A 23,765-nucleotide genomic window follows, 5' to 3' on the forward strand; every position below is an offset into this window, starting at 1 on the left:
ACTAAATTCTCAAGACACACTGCGCACGGGAAGCAATGGACGCTGCACCCACTTTACTATCCAATAGAATTGTCTATACAGTCAACGGTCCAATCACCAAAGGGACAATCCTATCCTTTGGTCAAATCAGTACTGTGGTCAAACGGTCAGAATTCAAACCTGACCTTTTTCTGGTATGACTCAGATATATATAGCTCTTGGCGTTATTTAATTCTAGAAGAGAGGTGAGGTTTTTGTGAGGTCAAAACAAGGCAGTTACAGATTGTAACAGAAGACAGACCAGTGACCTGATGGTGTGTTAATTTATTACAAAACACAAAGCACCTACAATATGTTCATCTACGTTTTGTTTCCTGCAGTGTAGCGCTTATCTTTTCTTCACAGTGATTTAATCTGAACATGTGTTTAGACAACGACATAAAATAATTTTACCTCAACTTAAAATAGTACAGACATTTACAACCATTAGACTTTTTTAACAGACATAAAACAAACCAAGTATCAACAAACAACAGTAAATTGAGTAAAAAATAGAATTTAATCTTTTAAATACAGTATTTTTAAAATACAAATATTGATTTAAACATTTTCATAAGCTTTAGTACTGCTATTATTAATCCACCATTACTGTTTATGTTTAATTTACACTATGTGACTATACAAGGAAATGTGAAAACAGAGTTTTGGTAATTTCTTGTATTGCTCATTTACATCAATGTACACACACACACGCACACACACATACATACACTAATAACTACCAATGACTTTAAATTCTCTATTGGGAAGGTCTAAACCTTCCCCCTTCCTCCACCCTAACCCCAACCGTACCTATAATTTACAAAGTAGTGTTTCAGAACACTCTAAATTTGTGTTACTACATTAGTTATTGTTGAAACTAACATCTTTTTTTTAATCACTTTGTTAAGCTGGACCCAGGCATCCATGTTTGCTTAAACGTTATTCAAAATTCTTAGTTTGTCTTTTAGAAATCAAATTAACAATAATAAAAAATAAAATAAAAATCGGACAGGAAAACACAGAATTACACCAGCTGTTAATTAGTGTTGTGGAAAATAAAACACAAATGCTGTTGTGTGCATATCTACAATCATGAAGAATCATGAGTTGTTGAGCAGAAATACTGGGACTTGAAATATCAACATTTGCAGCTTTAACCATCTAGTCAAGGCTGAAACATTGCCTTTCTTTGCTGGGAAACTGTTTAATATATGTTTAATAAACTTCAAAGAGGAAACAAGAATGACATTTATTTCAATTTAAAATAATTGCTTTCACATAACTGTCAATTAATTGCTTCATTCAAATCCCAAACCTGAGGCCAAGAGTAACTGTCCAAATCTGTTAATATCATAAAAACCCAGAAGACAATATGCAAAAAACTGTGCAGCACGTTAGCCTGTGTTACGTAATCAATCAAATTATTTATTTCTGGGAATTTGTCACATTTGCTGGGTTTAGCCGTCAATCTTAGAAATAAGTTTAACTTTCAACAGTGAGGGCCTACAATCATAATAGAGCATTGTTACCCATTACAGTATCACAGCGTTCTATATGGATGAATAATATTTTTAGGAAGGTCTTTAAAAAAAGTCAATCTAATTCAGCATGTGCCTCAGAGACAAGGGAATTATGCTTTTAACTCCCTCTCCACATACACACTTTGACATTATTGCTTACATCAAATACATCCCTAAGATGTCTGCCAAGCATGTAAACACAGGAGCAAACGATGGAGGAACAGGGTGGTCTGGATGAGGCAGGACTGCCGGTGGCTATCCCAGGCTGAACCTGTTGCATTTCAAGTTGCTCTTTGCCCGTAAAGGGCACCAGGACACTTGCAGCCTAAATGTTATACACAATGTGAAAAGCACCTGGTCAAAACAATAGAGGTCCTTCAACAGACTGCAAGAAGACCAGAGAACTGCAGACATCCATAGTTAATGTTCCACAGAAGAGCCTGTGTCCAATGAGAAATATATTCAAACCATGTTCCATCCGAATCGTGTGTGGTAAGTGAGAACAAGCAAAGGGGAGGAGGAGGCTCAAGCAGCCAATCAGACCACAGTCAGGAAGTCCTTCAGTTCCTGCCTCAGCCCATCTCCTCCAATCACGTAGCCAGGCTGGCCTTTGACGAGCAGAGCTGCCCTTTCATTGATCTTGATGCGCCTTTGTTGGTTTAGTATGTAGACATCTAAGCTGCACACATTTAGAGCACATTCAACCCAACACACATGGACACACAATTCAGCTTCTGGCGTACCCGTCGGATCGACGTACCGTATAAATAAGATGCACGGACACACTACAGCGTTTGCTTAGTTATCATGATGGCGTTTCCCTTTTCTTGGACTAACAATCAATTGCACAGCCTTTTATAAATCAATTCTCCACAGCCACCCCACTGTTTACACACATCTGGTTGTCTTTCGTCATCCACATTTTGAGTGTGTCAGTTAATTCATTGTAACTTAAGTATTATATTGCTTTTAATATATTGCAAGTAATTCTTATGAAAAACAGTACCTGTATTTGCAGTTTAGGGTTTAGGAAGTACAACTACTCAAGCTTGTGAATCTGAATCTATACCGCTGCTGTTGTCAATGGACATTTGCCAGATGTTTCAGTATGGCTTTTTAGAGAAGGGCGCTATTGCATCGTTTGCAGAAAGGTCAAAGACATGTGGTTCCAGTGTGGTCTAAATGATATATGAATGTAGTCCATCAGTCATTACACCTGCATGTCGAGGCTGCCACAGAACAGACCATAGCGATATTATAAATATGATTCAAACATTCAATCGTATTGAATGCCTCCTTCTCGCATCTACCCACATTTAAATTGTCTGAGCCTTTCTTTGAAATTTGGCAGTCGTGTTTTAATTCCACCGTTAACCCCAATAAAGGAGCATATATACACGTCCACGAGGTTCCCCATCTCACACACTTTGTGAATCTCTTGTGCCAAATGTTTTTTAGTTTTTTTTAATCCAAAGATTATCCTCACGAAAGCGTCAAATTCTAGTAAAACTTCTCCCATTCACACCAGACACTCGTCTACCATTTGTGAACACCCACGTCATCAAGCCCTCACATCCTCCGATCGTTCCCACTCCGACCTCAGCCCCTACGGAGAGTCCATCATGGCCTCCAGCATCTCCAGAAACAGTTTGTGCATGGGCACGCCCCCGCGAGTCTTGATGCTGTAGAAGGTGGTGAGGGCGCGGCCGGCGGTCTGCCGCAGGAGGGGCAGGGTGAGGAGGAGACGCCCCGCCCGCTGGGGGTCCTCGGAGTGGCGCTGGCACTCCTGCTCCAGCAGGGCCTGATGGAGCAGGTCCCGCAGTTTCTGAACCGCCTCCATGTCCTCGATGTACACAGAGTCTGGAGGGAGACGGGGAGGAACACAGAGTCAGAGAGAGTCAGAGCGATGTACACAGAGTCTGGAGGGAGACGGGGAGGAACACAGAGTCAGAGAGAGTCAGAGCGATGTACACAGAGTCTGGAGGGAGACGGGGAGGAACACAGAGTCAGAGAGAGTCAGAGCGATGTACACAGAGTCTGGAGGGAGACGGGGAGGAACACAGAGTCAGAGAGAGTCAGAGCGATGTACACAGAGTCTGGAGGGAGACGGGGAGGAAGGGGAGAGTCAGAGAGAGAAATATGAAAGAAAGAAATATAGAGAGATAACAGACACAGACAGAGAGGAGAGAGAGGGGCCTTGGTAAGACAGTGTGGTGGGGGTGATCTAGAAGTTGTGTTCTCAATAACTAAACGGTAGAGAGATTCCTGCAGGATTGTGTGCCTGGCTGCAAACCTGAATTAGAAAGGAACAGGACACACTGGTCCAAGGTAATGAGACTTTTTGTATTGTCAAAACAAATATTCTTTGTGGTCTAAGCAGAGGGCAGATCTGATGTTTACAGTAATCCCCCAGGTCCCTCAGGTCTGGGGACAGTAAAGACACCTGAACATGTTTACGCTTAGTTCATAAGTCATGTTTTACCCTAAACAAAGATGCAATGTAAGCCTAAATACATTTTTGGCGCTGAATGTTGTCACAGCAGATATACATCACAATGTTTAGTTCTGAAGGATTGTGAGACGTGTCTCCTATGCAGATGTTGCCTGACCGAAACAGACAAAATACTGTTCAAACTATGCACTTCTGAATTTAATTTTTAGATATATTTTGGGGGGATTTCTGCTTTATTGGATAGTGAGATGTGACAGGAAATGTAGGGGAGAGAGAAAAGAGAGGACATGCAGAAAACGGCCTGGGCTGGATTTGAACCCGGGTCCCCTCAGTCAGGCCTCAGCCGATGTGGTATGCACACTTAACCACCACACTGTACCTACTGTAAGTCGCTCTGGATAAGAGCGTCTGCTAAATGACTAAATGTAACCAGTGAGCTGTACTTTAGCTTTTACTTATTTGAATGTCGCTTCGGATAAAAGCAGTCTGTTAAATGAATACAATTGAAATCAAAAAGGACAGTTTTACCCGAGTTGGTGAGCGCGATGGCTTTGAGCATGACAAACTCCTCGCGGTCCAGCTGCAGGGCACGGAAGCGGCGGGCCAGCTGACTGATGGCAGCGTTTAGCTCCGTCAGGCCCGCCACGCGAGACATCTCCTCGTCCAGGACAAAGTCCTCCGCAAACACCACCTCGTCCTCACAGTTCAGGGAGCGGAAGGCCACCCCCAGCACCAGCACCTCCAGCCAGACAGACTGCAGCACCGACATCTGGTCTGCCAGGGACAGGGACAGGAAGCCTGGAGGGGGGAGGGAGGGATAGAGAGGAGGGAGCGTGGGAGGGAGAGGAGGGAGGGTGGGGAGGGAGGGGGGGGGAGAGGAGGGAGAGAGGAGGGAGGGTGGGGAGGGAGGGAGAGGAAGGAGGAGAGGAGAGAGGGGGGGAAGGTGAATTCAAGGTTATAGAAGACAGACTGATAGTATGGTGATTATACCATGGGATAAAAGGACAATGTATTCTGGTCCCTGACAACATGAACCATCTCAGCTTGTCTAGATTCAGCCTCTCTGTGGACGTAGTCATCAGAAATGACTTCACCATTACCCATACATCACTGTGACCAGCCTGCCATTTCTACGCCCCATCCTTCCCGCTCCATGTCTCCCATCCTCCCCCCCTCTCCCTACCCCCCACCATCTCTTTCCCTCCCCCCTCTCTCTCGCTCCACTGCCCCCTCCATCTTTCTCCTTCCCTTCCACCCCCCTCTCTCTTCCATCTTCCTTCCACCTCTCTCCATCCCCTTACCTCCCTCTTCCCCACCCCTACCTCCACCTCCCTCCCCTGACCCTCCTCCACCTCCCTCCCCTGACCCTCCTCCACCTCCGTCCCCTGACCCTCCTCCACCTCCCTCCCCCGACCCTCCTCCACCTCCCTCCCCCGACCCTCCTCCACCTCCCTCCCCCGACCCTCCTCCACCTCCCTCCCCCGGCCCTCCTCCACCTCCCTCCCCCGACCCTCCTCCACCTCCCTCCCCCGACCCTCCTCCACCTCCCTCCCCCGACCCTCCTCCACCTCCCTCCCCGGACCCTCCTCCACCTCCCTCCCCCGACCCTCCTCCACCTCCCTCCCCGGACCCTCCTCCACCTCCCTCCCCCGACCCTCCTCCACCTCCCTCCCCCGACCCTCCTCCACCTCCCTCCCCCGACCCTCCTCCACCTCCCTCCCCCGACCCTCCTCCACCTCCCTCCCCCGACCCTCCTCCACCTCCCTCCCCCGACCCTCCTCCACCTCCCTCCCCCGACCCTCCTCCACCTCCCTCCCCCGACCCTCCTCCACCTCCCTCCCCTGACCCTCCTCCACCTCCCTCCCCCGACCCTCCTCCACCTCCCTCCCCTGACCCTCCTCCACCTCCCTCCCCCGACCCTCCTCCACCTCCCTCCCCCGACCCTCCTCCACCTCCCTCTCTTTACCGGGGATGTGTTTGGCCCAGCCGATGATGACCACCAGCTCACGGTCGGCCAGGTCACAGAGGGTGGTGAGTGTGCGCTGGGCCGTGTCGGGCTGCAGGGGGTCGGGCATAGCGAACAGCTTCTCAGGCTCGGCCACCAGGAGGTGGGACACGATGATGTTGGACGAGCCTGAGTGAGGGGGTCACACCCAACCAAAACAGCTGTTAGGTCTGATGTAATTAGTACACGTTGGCCTACTGGTAGGTCGCCTTTGGATTAATGAGGGAAAAAAAACGTCAAATGGATCGGACGAAAACAAACATGGGAGCTGGAGGTGTTTTTCAAGAGGCAGTTGGAGTGTGATGGAAACGCTGCTGGCTGTGGCTTGTGTATGTACCTTTGTCCCCCTCCTTTCTGAGCGGGAGAGGGGCGCTCTGGTAAGTGGCATTTTCCACCTCCGGCCGCCTTTTATACTTCTGCCTTCCGCCTCTCACCCGGTCCAGACGAACTCCTACAATACAGACAGGAAGAGAGGAGAGAGAGAGGGGGGAAAGCAAGAGAATGAGAGAGAGAGAGAAAAGATGAATACAAAGTCAGACAATATGAATTTTAAAAAATATCACATAAAACAAATCAAAAACACGAATCTGAATGTCACATTTGTTGTTGTAGTAATCCCTATGTGACGCTCTCCCTCTGTCAGCATGCCTACTTCTCTCTCTCCCTCTCCCCCCTTACACTCTCTGTCTCTCGCTCACCCTCTTTCAGCATGCCTACTTTGAGGCACTTGGTGAAACGGCACGCCTGACAGGCCTTCCGACGTCTCTTGGTGATCTCACACTCGTTGGACGCAGGACAGCTGTACTCAATGTTACCTGGAACAGGATTAGTTGAGGTTAGGACCCACAGAGACATGAACGGCAACCCTTGAGACAGAAACGCACTGGTGGGAAAACAATTCTTGTGGAATGGAGAAGCACGCACAACCACACAAGCATTTAAGAAGTGCATCCCAGAAAACACAAACGTTTACAATTTCCTATCCTCCCAGCTGTATAGCACAGTCACACCCTCATCGTGTGAAACACCTTCAAGTCAGTCTCCTTTACCCTGTATGGTTCTCTTGAAGAAGGCCTTGCAGGCCTCGCAGGAGGCCACTCCGTAGTGATACCCTGAGGCCACGTCTCCGCACACCAGACACAGCCTCTTGGGCAGCGTGCTCAGGGCGTACTTGCAGCGCCCGCCCCCGCTGCCGGTAGACCCCTCCTCCACCGCGTCCCCGCCCTCCTCCTTGAAGTGGCAGCGCATGGCGGGCGTGTAGAGGGGCGGGGAGTAGCGGCCCACTCCGTCGCCCCTGGTCCCGCCGCCGCCGCTCTGGGAGGAGTCGGAGGACGCCCCCCCGGGGCTGTTGCGCCCCCCCCCCCCCTCCCTCCGGACTGCTGGGCTCAGCCTTGATGTAGAGGTCGGTACGATGCTCCCTGGAAGACATTATCTCTGCGCGCAGAGGGAAGGAAGATGGGAAAAGAGAGGGAAAGGAGCAAAAGAGAGGGGGAGGCAGACAGGAAGAGAGAGGAGGAGGAGCAAAAGAGAGGAGAGGGGGAGGTGGTCAACGTGACCCTTCAAGTACATATAGCCATCATCAATCCACACGAGAAGCAGTAAGGAAATTAGCACAGTCAGTCATCATGGTCCCATTTTCTAAACGACTATCCGACTCAGCAAACACCTAAACACCTGCAGAGAGTAATAATAGTCTGGTCTCTCCCACCCTGTGTACGAATAGGTAAGATGCTTGGAGCAGACCGTCTATGCAGTAGCAAGATAAATAAAAAAGAAAGTGCAGCTAGGCCTGCATGCTAAATAGAGGAGAGGGGAAATGAGAGATGTGTGAGCATTTGAATGTTTGTGCTAGAATGAGGGCTAAGGAGCTCGGGTTCTGAAGGAGAGCGGGCGTAATCCCAGCTCCAACCTACTCTGCCCTCTCCAGATTAGGGTCAGTAATCCAGACCAGAGGACGACCAATCCTCTAATTAACCCCTCATAAAGAATCCCAGTAGAGCTTTCACTCAACCAACACAACACGAGTTCAGTCAGTCTTGACAACCTGGGCTTAGACATTCTAAAAGGAAACTACCATTTTACACAAAGGCATTAAACACTTACAAGGTACAAACCGTGCAAGCCGTGTTTAAAACACACAGGACGGTACTAAAAGGCCTATTAGTGGGAGGACAACTTCACTGCGGTGTGCCTGGGATGATGGGTGTGCAGAACCCATTGCCAGGGGATTGTGTAAAAGCAGGGTGCCATCATGAACTCTAGACCGCACACTGTCTACTGCTCTCTGACACAGCTCTGGGATGAGGTGTTGCAATGCAGGCCAACAGACTGCCCCCAGTCCACCAACCCAACGCTTCCCAGTTCCTGTACACTGGTCTCTAATCTGTACGTGTTTATGTAACACGTCAACTTTGACATTTGCCCCATCTCTCCAACTCACTTACCCCACACCTACATGACACTATCTAGTAGATCCCCACAGTCCAGTGAATAAATGGAAGACAGAGGCCTAGCTCTCAAGTAAATCACTCTCCTGAATGTGTAAAGGCATTCACAGCCCATGGGTTTATTTACCGGCATTGTAAATAATGTCTGGGGTGTGGTAAATAAATCTGTGAATTAGACGACCATCTTATTGGTTGATGTTCTGGTACCACATACTTCCCAAGTTTCTCAAATTAACATTTCAAAAGTGCTTAAGTGACAGAAACACCTAAATTGACCGGTCTGAGAGGTCTTCGCAACTACTTGTCAATGGGAAGTCTGCCAAACCCTCTACGCTGGTAGAAATAAGACATATTCAATATGCAAGCTAGCACATATAGTTAGCTTAATAAAGCAGGTATGGCTTATGTAGCTTGCTCAAGGGCGAAACCCTCATGGTGAGAGCAGGACACAAACCGAGCAGTACCATTTCAAATATTGAAATATGGGAACGTCCAAGCCACCCTTAATCTCTTTTTGATGAGCCGGTGTCCGGCTTGTGTGATGTAACGCAGATATATATTTTCGTATGCCGCATACAACACAAAATTGACATAATTCCAGCCTAGCGGCCGTAATTGAATTCAAACAAACGAGTCTTTCTCAGCACCTTCCCTTGATGTGTGCCAGTATAGCTAGCCAATGCTAGTAGCTTGCTAACTACCTGCCTGGCATTTTAACTAAACGATACACCGCATTAATGACCAGACATGATAGAAACCGCTGCCAGAAACTGTTGAACATAAGGTAGCTACTATACACGTGCTTTTTCACACACTACGTCTAACAGCTAGCAAGAGAAACAGCTAGCTGGCTAACAGTTTAGCTTAAGGAAAAACCAAAACGTAAGGAGTCTTAACACCACGGTACTGTAACATTGTTAAGCAGGTGGCTTCTACGTTGTCGTCATATAGTTAGTAAAGCGTCCTGACCAGTATAACATATACAAGTTAGCTACTGTGTACTTACAATTGTGATATGTCATAGCCTACTCGAGACAAGACATTTCTGATAGATGTTGGTTCTGGGTGAATGGGGGAGGGAGGGTTACATTGTTACTGTATGTGTCTCGTAGCAAGAGATTGCCGACCTAAAGTGCAGCTTTAGCTAGTGGATGGGAGGGCTGAATTATAAAATAATCCTGCTACAGTTTACATCGGCATTGGGCAACAAAATGCAAGAAAACGAGTTTACCTGTGTGCCAGACCGCTGAATTATTTTATTCGTGTTTAATGGTGGTTATCCACTTAAGTAGGCTACGCCGCTCTTGGTACAGTCAGGGTAGAACTTCCCAGTTATCACGAAACCTGAAAAGGGAGGCAAGAATAGGTCGTCGTTTTTCTGTCGTCTGGGTCTGTCGGAATATAGCTAGTCTAGTCTTTACTGTTAACAGTTAACTTGCGTTGCACCTTCAAAGCATCCGATCTTGAAATGGCTAATCAGTAGTTTGCTCAATGCTCCTTAGGAAATGGTAAATAAAAGTCTAAGAAATGCTATTTAATGGATGTCTGCACTGTGTCTTCGAAATAATTTGTACATTTTCGTTCGTATTTATAAATGTTTGTGAGTTCATGCAATCCAGATTCTCACTCCGGGGTTGGGCAAGCGTACTATAAATATACGTTTCTGTGCACCAGACTTTACTGCCCCTCCCCCGTACACTGTGACACATTCCAAAGGTCAAAGTCACACGAAAGCTTGAAGGACAGACATGGTAATAACTATAATGCCTATCTCTCTGACACAAATGCACACTCAGGAGGTTTGAGTTAATTCTAAACTCGTTTTTGAGAAAGGCACACTGAGAATGAGTGGAATGAGTTGAACAGGAATGAGTTGAACAGGAAGTATTGTAACATAATCATAAACATTTAATATTTTATTAAATTAGTTAGTTCAATAACTATTTTTCGAATATATTAGTAAACTTAAGTTTTAAAGTTAAAAAAAAATATATATATATATATTAAGTTTTTGATGTGTGGTGTAGAGAGTTGGCACTCATCATGCATGTTGAATGGTGAAGTATAGTCTACTTCAAAGGCATCCAAAGTTATGATAAGGCTACATAGTACCAAATATATACAGGAGATTGTTAATCAAAATTGATAGGGATGAATATTGCATATTTTCTTTATATAACTTACTTAGGTGAACAGCACAATGAATAATTTCCTGTGGAATTTAAAAGACTCCCTGCCTGTTTGTCCAGCAATGTTTTGTTAACCATCTTTCAGTGCTCTTTATCTATAAGCTCTGTGAGAGCCTTGTTGGTCTTTGGGTTCTAGTGATAGTGGGAGCTGATAGTGTGACTAATATTAAGCTCTTTGACAGCTTTACATGCGGCGCACTGTGGAGACAGAGGGAACAGCGGAGGTGACCTTGTCCACTGATCGCAGACTGGTTAAAGGTTAATTGCTAAACTGGATTAGGGCTTCTTAAGATCAGGAATCTCAATCTTAGTCCTGAAGAACCATGGTTTGCACAGGTATTTCTAAGGAAAGACTGCCTCCTGCACTCTTGACATCAAATATATTAGGTGAATAGCAGGCATGTGTGTGAGAGATATGCTGGATGCCCAAGACTCAAGTTAGCAGGACAACCACATGGTAGAAAACAGTTGCAGTTTAGGTTTTGACCAATAGTAGGTTACACCTACTAGGCTACGTTAGTGCCAAGCGACACATGGTACATGACCATTGCCTACTGGATAGGCGATAGGCTACATTATCTTTATACAAATGATCAAATTGTGAAATGCGCAGGGGGTGGTCTTAAATCAGCGGGTCAGTCACGATGTTCTAGACACAACATGCCAACACATTCAGCAATTCTAACTGCAACGAACAGAGCACAACTCGTGTCCCCTCAAACGTAGACACGCAAACTTATCTACGAAATGATTAGTACATGCAAAGCATCGGAAATAATTGGGTCACTATACTATTTAAATAAGTCAATACTTACTGGTACATGTGAACACATCGTCACAGGATGTCGGTTCAGAAACAGCTATGCTACCTATTCCACTGATGTCTGGCCACCGGCTTAGCCAACGTAAACCTCACCGGGCATTCGTCATTGCATTAGGAGTGCGAGTATGCTAGTTGACGAAGAGCATGGATGGCCTTTTTTTTAACATAAATGTTAAATGCACAAGCAACTACCGCGTTGTCTCTGAAATATAATGTGGCGATGTATTGCCAAACGTAGCCTATCCTACGTAAAAGGCGTAGGTCCAAAAAACACGGTATCAAGAAAACGGGTCAGTCAACCATTTGGCGTTTTAAATCCATACGCTACTCTCTTCTTGTTCCGTCCGGATCTCCTTATTGATGTTACTGTACTTGGGTTTTAGATCCTCGCCTTTCGCTGCTACCACCATGGAGGTATTATAGGCTACAACTGAGGTTTCAGTTACGTATACCTCTATACTCTCCTCCCTCTCCCACTTGCGTATGCTGTGTCTCCGTTACGTCCGTATGAGTCCTCCAATCCTGCCTCCCTCCGTCGGCGTCATCAGCATTGCAACAATGAAGGAACGGTCCCAGTCTACTGTTGGCTATAGGGTCTGCCTGACTCATTGGTTTAAAGAATAACTGTTCCAAGAGCACATGTTTAAAAGTGTTAGGGAACTGTCACATTAGAGGACTTGTAGGATTTAACAAGTTTTAATCGGATCCCAAAAAATTACGCAGTTTAACTGCCTTAAAACAACTGATCAATGACCAATCAATTGACCTAATTGACTAGTACTAGTTAGTACTAACATAGTAAACAGTATTTTCATCAATGCCGAGTAAAATTATAGTGCGACCTTGAAAAGCGATTTCCACACCAATTGGTTATTTTTCTGTAATGGTTGGGAATGCTTCAATTGTTCCAATAGCGCGCTGACATCTCTTTAGATGGCATGGAAAATGTTTGCAGCCGCGCGCAGTCAACTCGGTCTTGTGACACTGACCCCGGTTCCCTATGCTACTAGGCCACACTCGTCAGCTGGTACGCCAAGCAGTTGCTGGATTTGGGCCAGGGAATTGGGGGTCAGTGGATAACTGCAATGAGATGAGAAAAGGAAGAAGCCGTTCTCGAATCCGCTTGGTAACTTGATCATAACAGCTGGCTTAGAGGAAGGGAGCGGGGGTGGGCATTCTATCTCGAGACTCTTGCAGCGCTGTAACGGAAAACAGCTGACTACAGCGTCAGACAAAAACCTATGGATTTTTAGTAATGAATTGTATGACTCAATTTGTTCAGAGCTCATAGAAGTACAAATCAGCCTACCCCCCCCCCCTCACACACACACACACACTCAATGTAGGCTAATGTGTGTAATCGAGTGGTTATTACATGCTTTTATATTCGCATGTTAATTCACGCATATTAAGGTTATAGTCTACCATGAAAGAACAGGCGACTGAGTCGTGATTATTCTGTTATACGGGAGAAAAATACGCTAGTGTTCCGCATGTCATTGAAAATATCCCAACGACCTTGAATTGAAGGTCATGCACCGGCTCCGCAGACACTGCAATTCAGCGGCACAGCAAGATGTTGCAGGCTCCGCATTATCCGTCCCTGGAAAACGAAAGGGAGGAGGTGCAGGGGAGCTGTATGGCTATACATGTATTTTTTTCAGATTTCCAAAACCTGTATATTAATTCGTATGATCCAGTAATAGAATACTGTTATTTAACCAGCTACAGTGTTTTGTAGCTATACTGTTCATGTAGCAACGTAGCTTATTCTATCTCTGTCTTTACTGAAGTTATTTAAGTATGTAGCCTCTACCCTCTTTGAAGCTTTAATAGAATTGAATGAAATGTCTTGTGCGGAGGAGGGGGGAGGAGGAGGAGGAAGGGGGGGGGGGGGTCGGTCTGTGTTGCTCCGGTATCTGACAGGTCGTGATCCTGAGACAGGTGTGAACCTAAACAGAAACACCAGCATTACCTAACAAAGCAGTCATTGATGGGTAGGGGGTAATGCACCAATTCACACTCAGGTCAATTTTATGTATTTTTTCTCTCAAAACAATTGATAGCCTATTGCTTATTTATGTTTATTTATGTACACATTAAATATCAATGATAGCATTGGTGGAGGATAATTTCAACTTACCCTTTGTAAGTTACAATTTTTCAGTGTGCCTTGCCTCAAAGCCTAGACAGAGCTGAATGAATTCAAAATAAATAATAATATATAAAAGGCAAACTTAATAATTATCATCTTGTCCAGCGTTGGGGATCTGCCAAACTGGTTGTAGGCCAGGTGAAGACAACTGCAATTGACATTTTAAAGAGCTTAATGATTTACTGGGGCGCCACCCGCTAATTTTTGACCACAAGACTGTGTAGACAACAAAATGAGAACAGGAGACATGATTGAAATGGTGGAAGGGTTGAAAAAGAGGGACTCCGAAGTGCTAAAACTGTTTTAAAAATAGGATGACAGAGAGGAAATGGTCAGCTGGACAGCATTTAGCCTTGAGAAAGCATGCCAATAAAACCAAATACCAAAATAGGCCAACTGACCCCTTTTGAATGTGGAAAATACATACATTCGTTTTACTTACACACATGTAACCGATGCATGCAAGTGCAAGAATGTGTGTCACGTGTTTTAGTTATTATTGGGCCATTGTGGAACGGGACACCTGCTATCACCAGTCATCATTGCTCAACGTAGAGATACCGTTGACTTTGAAAGTTCCTTTATTTATTTTTAAACAATGGTAGGCTGTATATCAAAAAACGATTGCCGAGACTTACGGTGCTTGGTCAGCGGTATTTCAAATACAGCTTACTTTAGTGAAGAAAACACAACACCATTTAATAAATTCAGTGGTCTTACGCCCCCTGGTGGATTCTTGGTTAAAACGTAAAAACTACTCGTGATGACTGCGTGCAGTTTGTCCTTGAATACAAGGTCACACACTGTCCTGCTCAGTATAGGCCGTTGCCTAATTTAGATGTCATAGTTATTCTTCTCAAGTCATATTGAAGGTTCCTTTCTAAACTAAATTGTTATCTGTGTTGGTGTTTTTAGCTTTCGCGTTCAATTCCTCAGCGAACATCTGTAGTTTATGTTGTTATATGAAATGAAACTGTTTACTGTTGGGGTGAGGTGAGGTGGAAAAGGATAAGGTGGAATTACACAAAACACACGACCATCTTTGTGATCTGGGCGTAAAAACATGGAAATGTTTTACAATTCAGAATTACAAGTAACTTTGTTACTGTTGTTAACAGTAGTTTGTGTTATATTTGTCAACTCAGCCAATTATAATCAAAAACTGTACATTAAAAATTACGAATTTTCGCCAATAATAGGGCCATTCCTAATAACAAATACCTTTTCACACTGTTAGACAGTCACAGTACTTAAGTTATCTTGTGTTGGCTTACTCCATGGGTGTGGACTGTTGTAGCTTAACATGACTCATTAAAGGCTCAACATTTTTAGTTATGCCCACCATTGTTTCTGCCCTCCTGGAGATGTATAAAAACCTGCCTCAGATCAGCCCCACATACACACTGGAATCTCCTAGTCAACTAGTCATCTCTTCAGTGCTTCACGCTACCCTGAGGGAACATGGATCATCGTTTTGTCTCGGCTGTTCTGGTGCTTCTTCTGGGCCTCACACAGGCCTCTCTGCAGGAGGGAGATGTGGCGGTGGGTGAGTGTTTCCGCGCCAAAATGTTGTTTTGTTTGACAATCAAATTACTTTGTTTTCTGCCAGTGACATGACACATAGCCTGTGCTTGGGAACTTTAAGTACCTAATTGTATCTTTACACATCTGCCTTTCCAGACGTCTCTACAATAATTATTGAGGCAAACAAAGGTAAATATAATATAGACCTATTCCTACATACGCCAACTGAGTAATTTAAATTAAACAAACATATCACATCAAATTCTGATTCGTTCAACTTTCCAACCCAGGGATGAGCCATTTGTTGCTGGAAGGAGATGTAGCATTGCCAACGACTAGAAATGCTATGAAGTGCTTAAGCCAACAATGCAAATGGCCTAAATCTGCATCCGGACTGGTTGAGGTGCCATACAAGATCGACACTGTCTTTCGTATGTAAAAAAGCATTACTATTTACTGTTGCTTGGGATCAGTGTCTGCTAAATTACTACAAATCTGCATACAACACAGAACTAGGCTCTGAAATGCACATCTCAGTAGATGCAATGTTATGTGTCACCTAACCATGTTGTCTTCCTTACAGGGAGCAATGACGTAAACACAATCAAAAGGGCCATGAATGGGTTTGCAACTCAAACCTGCATTCGCTTCGTCCCATATGCTGGCCAGTGGAACTACCTCGATATTAGGAGTAATGGCGGGTGAGTTCTAACCAACCTGTCCAATCAGGGTCTGTAGCAGGGGTAGGTTTGGCTGGATTAAGTTAGGGGGGCATGAAAGAGTGACTTATCATATGCAGTGATACTGATTTTAAAAATGAGGTGGACGAATAAGAATCTTCTAAATGTGATGTCTGTTTCCTAAGTGAAACCTACTGAACCTAGAGGTGTGTTGGAAAGGCCCCTTGTGGAAGCTGACACCCTGTTCTTAAATAGGGGATAGGTGCAGTAGCTCAATGGTCTCATGTCTCCTCTTTCCTGCCTCCACACACCTTTCTCTTCCCTCTTGCCTCCTGCCTCCTATATCCTGTTTCCTGCCTCCTGTCTCATCCCTCCTATCTCCTGGCTCTTGTTCCTCACAGATGCTGGTCCGCCTTGGGGAGGCAGCGAGGGGGGCAGCAGGTGTCCCTGGATACCAGCGGCTGCATCAATAACGGCGTGATTCAGCATGAGCTTCTCCATGCTCTGGGTTTCCACCATGAGCACACCCGCAGCGACAGGGACAAGTACATCAGGGTCAACTTTGAGAACATACGTCCGGGTGAGCACAGCCACTCTCACTGCCAGACCATGAAGAATCATGGCATAAACACTTTACATTAAGGTTACATTAACTTCCATGTGACTGCATAGGAACACTTTTTTTTTTTTTTTACTAAGGTTATATGAACTACCATGTAGCTATGTAACAGTACAATAACAAAGTTAGCAACCATGTAACCATGTAGCAACCATGTAACCCACACTCCCTGTATCAAGTTTTACTGACTATACATCCTTGAATCATCCTTCCAGAGAATACTAAGGATTTCGTGAAGCAAGATACTAATAACCTGAATACTCCGTATGACTACTCCTCTGTCATGCACTATGGAAAGTATGTACCCAATTCTATGCTTTAGTCATGCAAGGCTGTAAACTCACGAGTTACGGTCTCTCGATTACACTGTTACACATCATTTCTCAGATTATTTCTCAGATTAACATAGAATTTATGCAGTTTTATGTATGTGAAGCCCTCTTTGATATCGCTTGTAAAAAGGGTTTTGCAATAACAATTTGACTTGATTTTTATTTGATTAACACAGAATTGTTATTGTTTGTTCCTGTCCTCTATGGTAGACACGCCTTCTCGCACAGAGGGGATACTATCACCCCCATCCCTGATTCCTCTGTCACCATCGGCCAGAGGGTCGGGATGGGCAAGATTGACATCCAAAGGGTTAACAAGCTCTATGAATGCTGTGAGTCAAGTTAAATTACGTCATCCTACCCTGACCCATTAAAACGTTTGCTCAGGTAGACCTGAAAACTAGCTTCAGATTCCTCGATGTTGTTCATATTTGTGACGTACACCAAAACATACTCCACTGTGATTACCGTCTCACAGAATCACTTTATGGAAATAACGATACTGTGTTTTCTCATTGCAGGAATGTGAAGAAGGATGACAGGACCCTAGAAGGTGTCTCTCAAAGGAGTCATAAGTCAAAGAAAATAGTCTAAGTGATGATCCGTCATGCTAGTAGTACTTTACATTTCGTAGATTTACTGATTGTCTTAACTTTCTGAAAATAAAACTAGAGAAATTACTTTTTTTGTCTAGCATTTGTTTTCATTTGCAGAAATACATGCCTCGATATATTTTCACAAAAAAAGCTTATATTTCTTATAACAGTTAGCAGTGAACTAATGTGATTCTCAATCGAAACAGTTCAAAGTGAAGCATACACACAGAGCAAGCAGACCTTCAAACTGTGCCAACCTGGAGTTAGTAACAGACACCGGGAGTTCCACACACTGACAGGAACAAGACTTCTCATCTGATGGAGCCTGAAAGCTTCTCAGAAAGGCACACAGTGGGCATGGATGCATTGCATTAAAGTCCCCATGTCAGAGCATGAATATTAATAAAAAATAAAATGTATAATGATCCCAACATAGAGTGATCATAAAAATTCATTCCATGACATTTTACATGCAAAGTAAATTTGATTTCAGTTGCAGGTATTTACTAGGATCAATTCATCTCCATCTCTGAAGCAGACAGGCGAACACGAGCTGTGAAGATGTCGCACTTGCAACTCCCAGGTCTGTGAACCCTTTAGATTCATCTGGAGTTGTGCCTTAGTAGCAGGCGTAACGAGCAATTGACACACCTTAACAAACCTTGATTTCCAGTTTTTACACGGATCACAGAGCTCGCCCAGAGGATGTGCTGCCACGAGTGTAGTCCCTGACTGTTGATTGATATATCAATCATATTTTTTTTTAATATGGTGATTCAACCATAAGTTTAAGTCTTTGGCTTCCTCCAGCTATTAAGGCCTTGGTGGAGAAGGTGGTGGATTCGAAGGAGGATTTATGTCCCCGTTTGGTTCTTTCTTCCCTGGGTTGGAAGGGCTGGTCTTCGGGCTCTTCTGTGGAAGTGGCCTTCTATGGCGTCTTCTCTTAGTCTTCCGAGGGACAGAACCAGGCTGCGCTGGATCCAGCAGGGGATCCAAGTGCAGCTTTCCGCTCAAAGCATCCGAAGACTCGTCGATGAAAGCCAGGTTCTCTCCGAAGTAGTCCAGAGGCTGGCAGTAAAGTTGGTCGGGGAAAAAGTCTTTATCAAGCTCTTGACTTTTCCCCTCAGGCACGCGCTCAGTCTGAGTGACCTCTGACCCCGTCCTGGAGCCGGACTCAGACTCGTTGGAGGAGTAGGAGTACGAGCAGGATGAGGACCCGGATTCTGACGGGCTCGGGGGCAGCTGGCCGTTCTCCATGGCCGTGCCCCCCTCCCCAGGGGCACCTGTGATGGACACGCTCTGACCGCCCCCGTGGCTGCGATTGCGGCCGCCATGGCGACGCTTCCTCCTGCGTCCCTTGAAGGGGTCGTCCAGTTTTCCCGGGATGCGGAAGTCGACAGACATGTTCTGGATGTTCTGGGTCCAGTCGGTGGCGTGAGCACGCAGCTCCTCCATCTGGGGGTTAGAAACGGGGCGACCCGAGGATGGGCAGGAGGGGGGGGGGTAGTTACAGACAGAGGGGGGGTAGGAAGGGGGGAGGGGTGGTTACAGACAGAGGGGGGGCATGAGGGGAAGGTAGAGCCGGAAGGGGGGGGGGGCAGGAGAGAGGGGATGGTGGCATTAGAGAGAGGAGAAAAAGGGCAGGAGAGGAGAGAGGGGACTTGGAGTGGTTAGAGAGGGGGAAGGAGAGACGAGAGGGAGAGGAGGGAGGGAGAGGAGGGAGAGGACGGAGAGGAGGGACGGGAGGGGAGGGAGGGAGAAGATGGGGAGGAGGGAGAGGAGGGACGGGAGAGGAGGGAGGGAGAAGATGGGGAGGAGGGAGAGGAGGGACGGGAGGGAGGGAGGGAGAGAAGGCAGGAGAGGAGAGACGCCATCCCCTCCTTCTTACCTCAGCCCTGGTCTTCTTGAACAGCACTCGGATCCAGTTCCCAATCATGGTCAGCACCGAAACAAAGTAGGCCAGACCAAGAAGGATCCAGAACCAAACCAGAGGCTTGTACCAGTGGTCACTCCCCCTGTCTCCACTGTCACCTGAACACAGGGAGAGGAGATGTGGTTTGCATAGAGCAGGGCTTACACTGACCAGCCTGGTGGGAACACAAAGGAGCAGGTTCTGTTTTAACGACTGAAAGACCAACATGTTTATCAGGAGGTCATTCTTGATCTCATTGATTCGAATTAGCATTTAGTTCTAAACCAAAGTGACAAAAGAGTCATACATTACTTAAATACAGTAAGACAACATAGGGTTTATGATTGAATATCATTATTATTGCATCAAATAATAAAATACAATAAAAAAATGTAATGACGTCTATTAATTCACAGGCCTACTGTGGTCAAACAAGAAACAATTTTTCGATTCTGCGGCTAACTCTGAGATCAACAGATGTGCAGAAAGCAAAATTCCACTACTAGAAGAAAACACTAGAAGGTGCTGAAACCTCACAGATGTTCCTGTTACGTTCTCTACACAGTCTTCTATCAATTATTCAAAGTGTCATAAAACGTTTTATTAAATAAAAATCACATCAAATTGAATTTTGACTGCATTTTGTATCGAGCGTGGAATCATAAAGAAAGAACAACGGATAACAGATAATGAGAAACCGATACCGTCTCAGGGCGATGGTAAACGTACCTGCCACATAGTCTCCGAAGCCCACCGTAGTCAAGGTGATGACCACAAAGTAGGCGGACTCCAGGAAAGACCACTTCTCAACTTCCTTAAACACCATGATCGGCACGGCAACGAAGAGTACGCACCCCAACAGGATGGACAAGACGGCTGAGATGACCCTCACAATCGTAGGGCTCACCTTCCACCTCTGGGAAACAGGGAGGGACACAAGACGGAGTGATAGAGGAGGACAGGTGGAGGTGGACAGACAGAGAGAGAGAGATGTTTACGTTTTATTAGTTTAGCAGAAGCTTTTATCCAAAGAGACAAAGTAGGGTGGATAGAAATATCAGAAGTGCATGGTTCTAACAATGTTCTAATAAGTGACAGAGTCAAGGAAGGGTCTCTATTCATCAGGCACGGTGTAAAATAATGACATTTCAGCCACAACATCTCAATTATAGTGCAACAGCAACATGTAAACTGTCATTAACTAACATCACATGGTAAAACGCAGAAACACATCAGAGACAGACAGCAAATCCAGCACCAGTTACAGCAGTAAGAGGTCTGACCAGGAAGAGAGTCTCTATTTTGAGCACAGCTTTGCTGAGCCCAGTCCCCAGGTGGTCTCCAACGCCAGCCAGCAGGAAGCCAAAGAGAGGGATCCCCACCAGGGCGTAGAAGATGCAGAACAGCTGCCCGCCTTCTGTCTTTGGGGAGATGTTCCCAAAACCTGCCGCAACAAATGTCAAAAACGTCAGTTTTACCGAGAGGGGGGGGGGTTCATTTCACTCTCACAAGATGGGCCTGTAGAACCCTCCTGGTGTTAAAGAAGACTATGAACTGGGCTGTGTAAGGACAGTGGGATGTCAAGCATACTTCACACGACATACGACAAACTAGAAGAGCAGAACTGAGAAAGAAAACATTGATTATATTGATTACATTTGGCTGGAAACTGTAGGAATTGAGGCGGAACGCTGGTAAGATATTATGCTGTAAGATATTATTACTTCAATATATTATAGTGCATTTTGGATGGATGCAGGGAACCTTCTGGACACACACCGATGGTGGTGATGATGGTACCAGAGAAGAAGAAGGCGCTGGCCAGATCCCATTGGCTGCTGAAGGAAGTCTCATTGGCGCTGGGATCCACGCCTGCACCAATCGCATCGGCCACCTCCTGAGGGGGAGAAAGAGAGAAGAGAGAGAGAAAACGAGAGAAAAAAAACACACAAGTGTTTGGTGGCTCTGAGAGAGTGAATCTTCTTCACCGCTGTGTGTGACCTCTCATCATGTTGTGTGTGTGTATAGTGCAGGTGTAGGCACATAAACCATGGATTGTATGCCTCTGCATGGGTAACCAAGGCGACCAGGTTGTTCTCCAGGCGTAGCCAGGTGACCAGAGTGTTCCACAGGTGAGCCAGGTGAGCGTACCTCTATGAGGGCCTGCAGGATGTCAGGGCTGACGCAGGTGTAGTTCTCCAGGAAGGCGCGTCGCGTGTCGTGCAGCTGCATGTGCTGGCCCTCCTCGCGGGGGAGCTCCAGGGTGCGGAACACCACGGCCCCCAGGATCAGGTAGAGCAGGACCCCGGTCAGGATGCCCAGGAGGGTGGAGCAGCGCATGGCTGACCCTCCGCTCAGGGATAGGACTGGAGCTGCAGGCCTCCTCCCCCCACTCTCAGGGCCCCCACGCTCAGGACCCCAGCTGTGGAGGCAGCAGCATGGTCATCAGACAGCCTGGCTGACCTTTAACTGCAACAATTACTGTTCAGGGTCAGGGTGAGCCCAGGGCCACCTCCACCCAAACACTGACTGACACAAACAATTAGTTTTTCTGCCCCCCCTAACCACAGCCCCTATGAAAGATTTCCTGGCTCCACCACTCACCACCACTTCAGTTAATTTCTGTGACGTTTACCTCTCTCTCTCTCCCCCTTCTTCCCCTCTCCTCCTCCTCCAAGCCCTCTTCTCTCGGTGGCTGAGTATGGAGTCTCTGGACCCGTAGCTATGAGGCAGCCCCTCCTCACCGTCTGAAGGGGGCGACACTGAGCAGGAGAGCAGAGGGAGGTGGACAAGTAGAAGAAAGCGGTTTCGCCATCAGGAAGGAGAGCGGAGCATTGTCTGAGCATGTTCGTGAACATATCGTCTTTTTATGTGAACACTGACCACACTGTTTGTAAACATTGTATTATGTGTGGGATCAATCCCTCAACGGATACACGAGAGATCCAAGTGTGACTTCTTGTCTGTGGCAGGGAAGGGTTTCCCAGAGAGCCTGGGTTGTGGAACATGGAAAACAGCTGGTGTATTGACAGGTCTTATGGAAACCACTTTGTTTTAGACCAAACACCCGCTCTGCCAAAGCAGAAGGGAGCAAAGAGAGGTAATGCCGGTGGATATAGAAAAACAAAAAGATCTACAACCGCATGTATGTGTGTTTGTGTGTGTGTCTGTGTATGTGTATGTGAGTTAACTGTCTAAGGGCCTTAAAGCATGTTATTTCACAGTACGCCTTGTCGTACTACAAGATACTCTGCAGTATTTGCAGGCTGTGTTAAGAACTAATGGCCCATAAATTTGGTTCCACGACAGAGCTGAATTACGTTTTCAGTGGGAAGGTTTTTCTCCCAGCCAAAGGGTGAGTAATTAGGTAATCCAGTCATTGATACAGCCACATATTTCAAGTTGAAGCATTCAAAGCCCCTGAGACACAATCAATGGCTCTACAGTCAATCAATGAACCTGTTATTGAAATATCTGTAATGTATTGCTTCCGTCTGTGATTTTGTATAAAGCACTTTGAACTTGGACTGGAATGATATTGGTCGGGTCTATGTGCCTCTTTGCCAGTGTAACTTTCGCCCGTGCAGTCGTTCAGTCAGCAGATCCTCTGGCCCTAGTTCAAACCGAGACCAATAAACTGTCACACAGCCGGAGTGAAATACACCCTCTCAAGCAACTCTGAGACCATCTCAGCATACATCAATTGAATGACTCCAAATACTTGCAACACGCAATGGCACACATTTTAATGTGCCAGTCTCAGCACACAACATTTTTTTTTTTATATTCTTGTGTTTACATGTCCATTTGCACACAGACTAATGCTTCTTACTATACATACTGTATTAATATCAACATGCACCTTTTTAGTTGAGGCGTGGCGAATGCTGCATATCTGACAGTCTACAGCACAAAATACAATAGACAAATCTGACATGACATGAAACCAGTGTTAATATCCACAGTGGACACATTCTACAAGAATCTGCTGCATCCAATAACCATAACAATGTTTTATTCCCATTTTGTAGCATATGGTAGCTCGCTGCTGACTCTTGAGAAGCACACTGCATGAGGCTAAATAAAAACACTACAAAAGCACTATGAAAGCAGAATGAAAGCAGGATGATAGCAGGATGATAGCAGGATGAAAGAAGAATGAAAGCAGGATGATAGCAGGATGATAGCAGGATGATAGCAGGATGATAGCAGGGCACCATGCAGGATCCAACACACAACCAGGGAGGTGTCTTACCTCAAAATTAAGGATCCTATCAACGTACTGATCAGCTGCTGTGTGGAGTGTTTGGCTCTAAAACTCAGACAGATGCTGGGTTAACCGGTGTGTGTGTGTGTGAGCGTGAGGGGGAGAGGCTGTTGCTGAATGCCCAGGAAGCCAAAAGATCCTCCATCAAACTGGCTCACAGGCAGAAAGAGGTGGAGAGAGAGAGAGAGAGAGAGAGAGAGAGAGAGAGAGAGAGAGAGAGAGA

General features: G+C 45.9%; 3 protein-coding genes across 3 annotated transcripts; 1 reads left to right on the forward strand and 2 right to left on the reverse strand.

The window, feature by feature from the left end:
- Window positions 1-278: 278 nt before the first annotated feature.
- Window positions 279-11,962, reverse strand: esrra (estrogen-related receptor alpha). Its single transcript, XM_062485145.1, is given in 9 exon segments — window positions 279-3,401; window positions 4,522-4,791; window positions 5,960-6,127; window positions 6,336-6,449; window positions 6,697-6,813; window positions 7,048-7,355; window positions 7,357-7,432; window positions 9,677-9,789; window positions 11,450-11,962. Coding segments are annotated over 7 exon segments (1,302 nt in total). The 5' UTR covers window positions 7,428-7,432; window positions 9,677-9,789; window positions 11,450-11,962; the 3' UTR covers window positions 279-3,147.
- Window positions 9,048-17,388, forward strand: LOC134039339 (hatching enzyme 1.2-like). Its single transcript, XM_062485149.1, has 9 exons — window positions 9,048-9,229; window positions 14,998-15,158; window positions 15,293-15,325; window positions 15,427-15,567; window positions 15,720-15,837; window positions 16,218-16,396; window positions 16,651-16,732; window positions 16,978-17,099; window positions 17,289-17,388. Coding segments are annotated over exons 2-9 (762 nt in total). The 5' UTR covers window positions 9,048-9,229; window positions 14,998-15,073; the 3' UTR covers window positions 17,291-17,388.
- A 74-nt stretch (window positions 17,389-17,462) lies between these two features.
- LOC134039334 (potassium channel subfamily K member 4) lies at window positions 17,463-21,723 on the reverse strand. The gene is made up of 6 exons (XM_062485141.1): window positions 21,427-21,723; window positions 21,055-21,172; window positions 20,559-20,719; window positions 20,005-20,191; window positions 19,252-19,394; window positions 17,463-18,818 (listed from the first exon to the last, which is right to left on the reverse strand). Exons 1-6 carry the CDS (start codon window positions 21,613-21,615, stop codon window positions 18,177-18,179), a joined length of 1,440 nt encoding a protein of 479 aa, XP_062341125.1. The 5' UTR covers window positions 21,616-21,723; the 3' UTR covers window positions 17,463-18,176.
- Window positions 21,724-23,765: the final 2,042 nt, after the last annotated feature.

This window comes from Osmerus eperlanus, chromosome 19 (genome assembly GCF_963692335.1).
Source record: "Osmerus eperlanus chromosome 19, fOsmEpe2.1, whole genome shotgun sequence".
In the NCBI taxonomy this organism is placed as follows: Eukaryota; Metazoa; Chordata; class Actinopteri; order Osmeriformes; family Osmeridae; genus Osmerus; species Osmerus eperlanus.

What these genes read in the sequence shown, in the direction of transcription:
- LOC134039334 (XM_062485141.1), bottom strand. Translation starts at nt 21,615, where the DNA reads ATGCGCTGCTCCACCCTCCTGGGCATCCTGACCGGGGTCCTGCTCTAC. An exon ending in TCCTGCAGGCCCTCATAGAG is followed by an intron (nt 21,173 to 21,426) that starts GTACGCTCACCT and finishes TCTCCCCCTCAG; the next exon opens with GAGGTGGCCGATGCGATTGG. An exon ending in CTTCGGAGACTATGTGGCAG is followed by an intron (nt 19,395 to 20,004) that starts GTACGTTTACCA and finishes CCCTGTGTTCAG; the next exon opens with GTGACAGTGGAGACAGGGGG.
- LOC134039339 (XM_062485149.1), top strand. Translation starts at nt 15,074, where the DNA reads ATGGATCATCGTTTTGTCTCGGCTGTTCTGGTGCTTCTTCTGGGCCTC. An exon ending in CTTTGAGAACATACGTCCGG is followed by an intron (nt 16,397 to 16,650) that starts GTGAGCACAGCC and finishes TCATCCTTCCAG; the next exon opens with AGAATACTAAGGATTTCGTG. An exon ending in TCTGTCATGCACTATGGAAA is followed by an intron (nt 16,733 to 16,977) that starts GTATGTACCCAA and finishes CCTCTATGGTAG; the next exon opens with ACACGCCTTCTCGCACAGAG.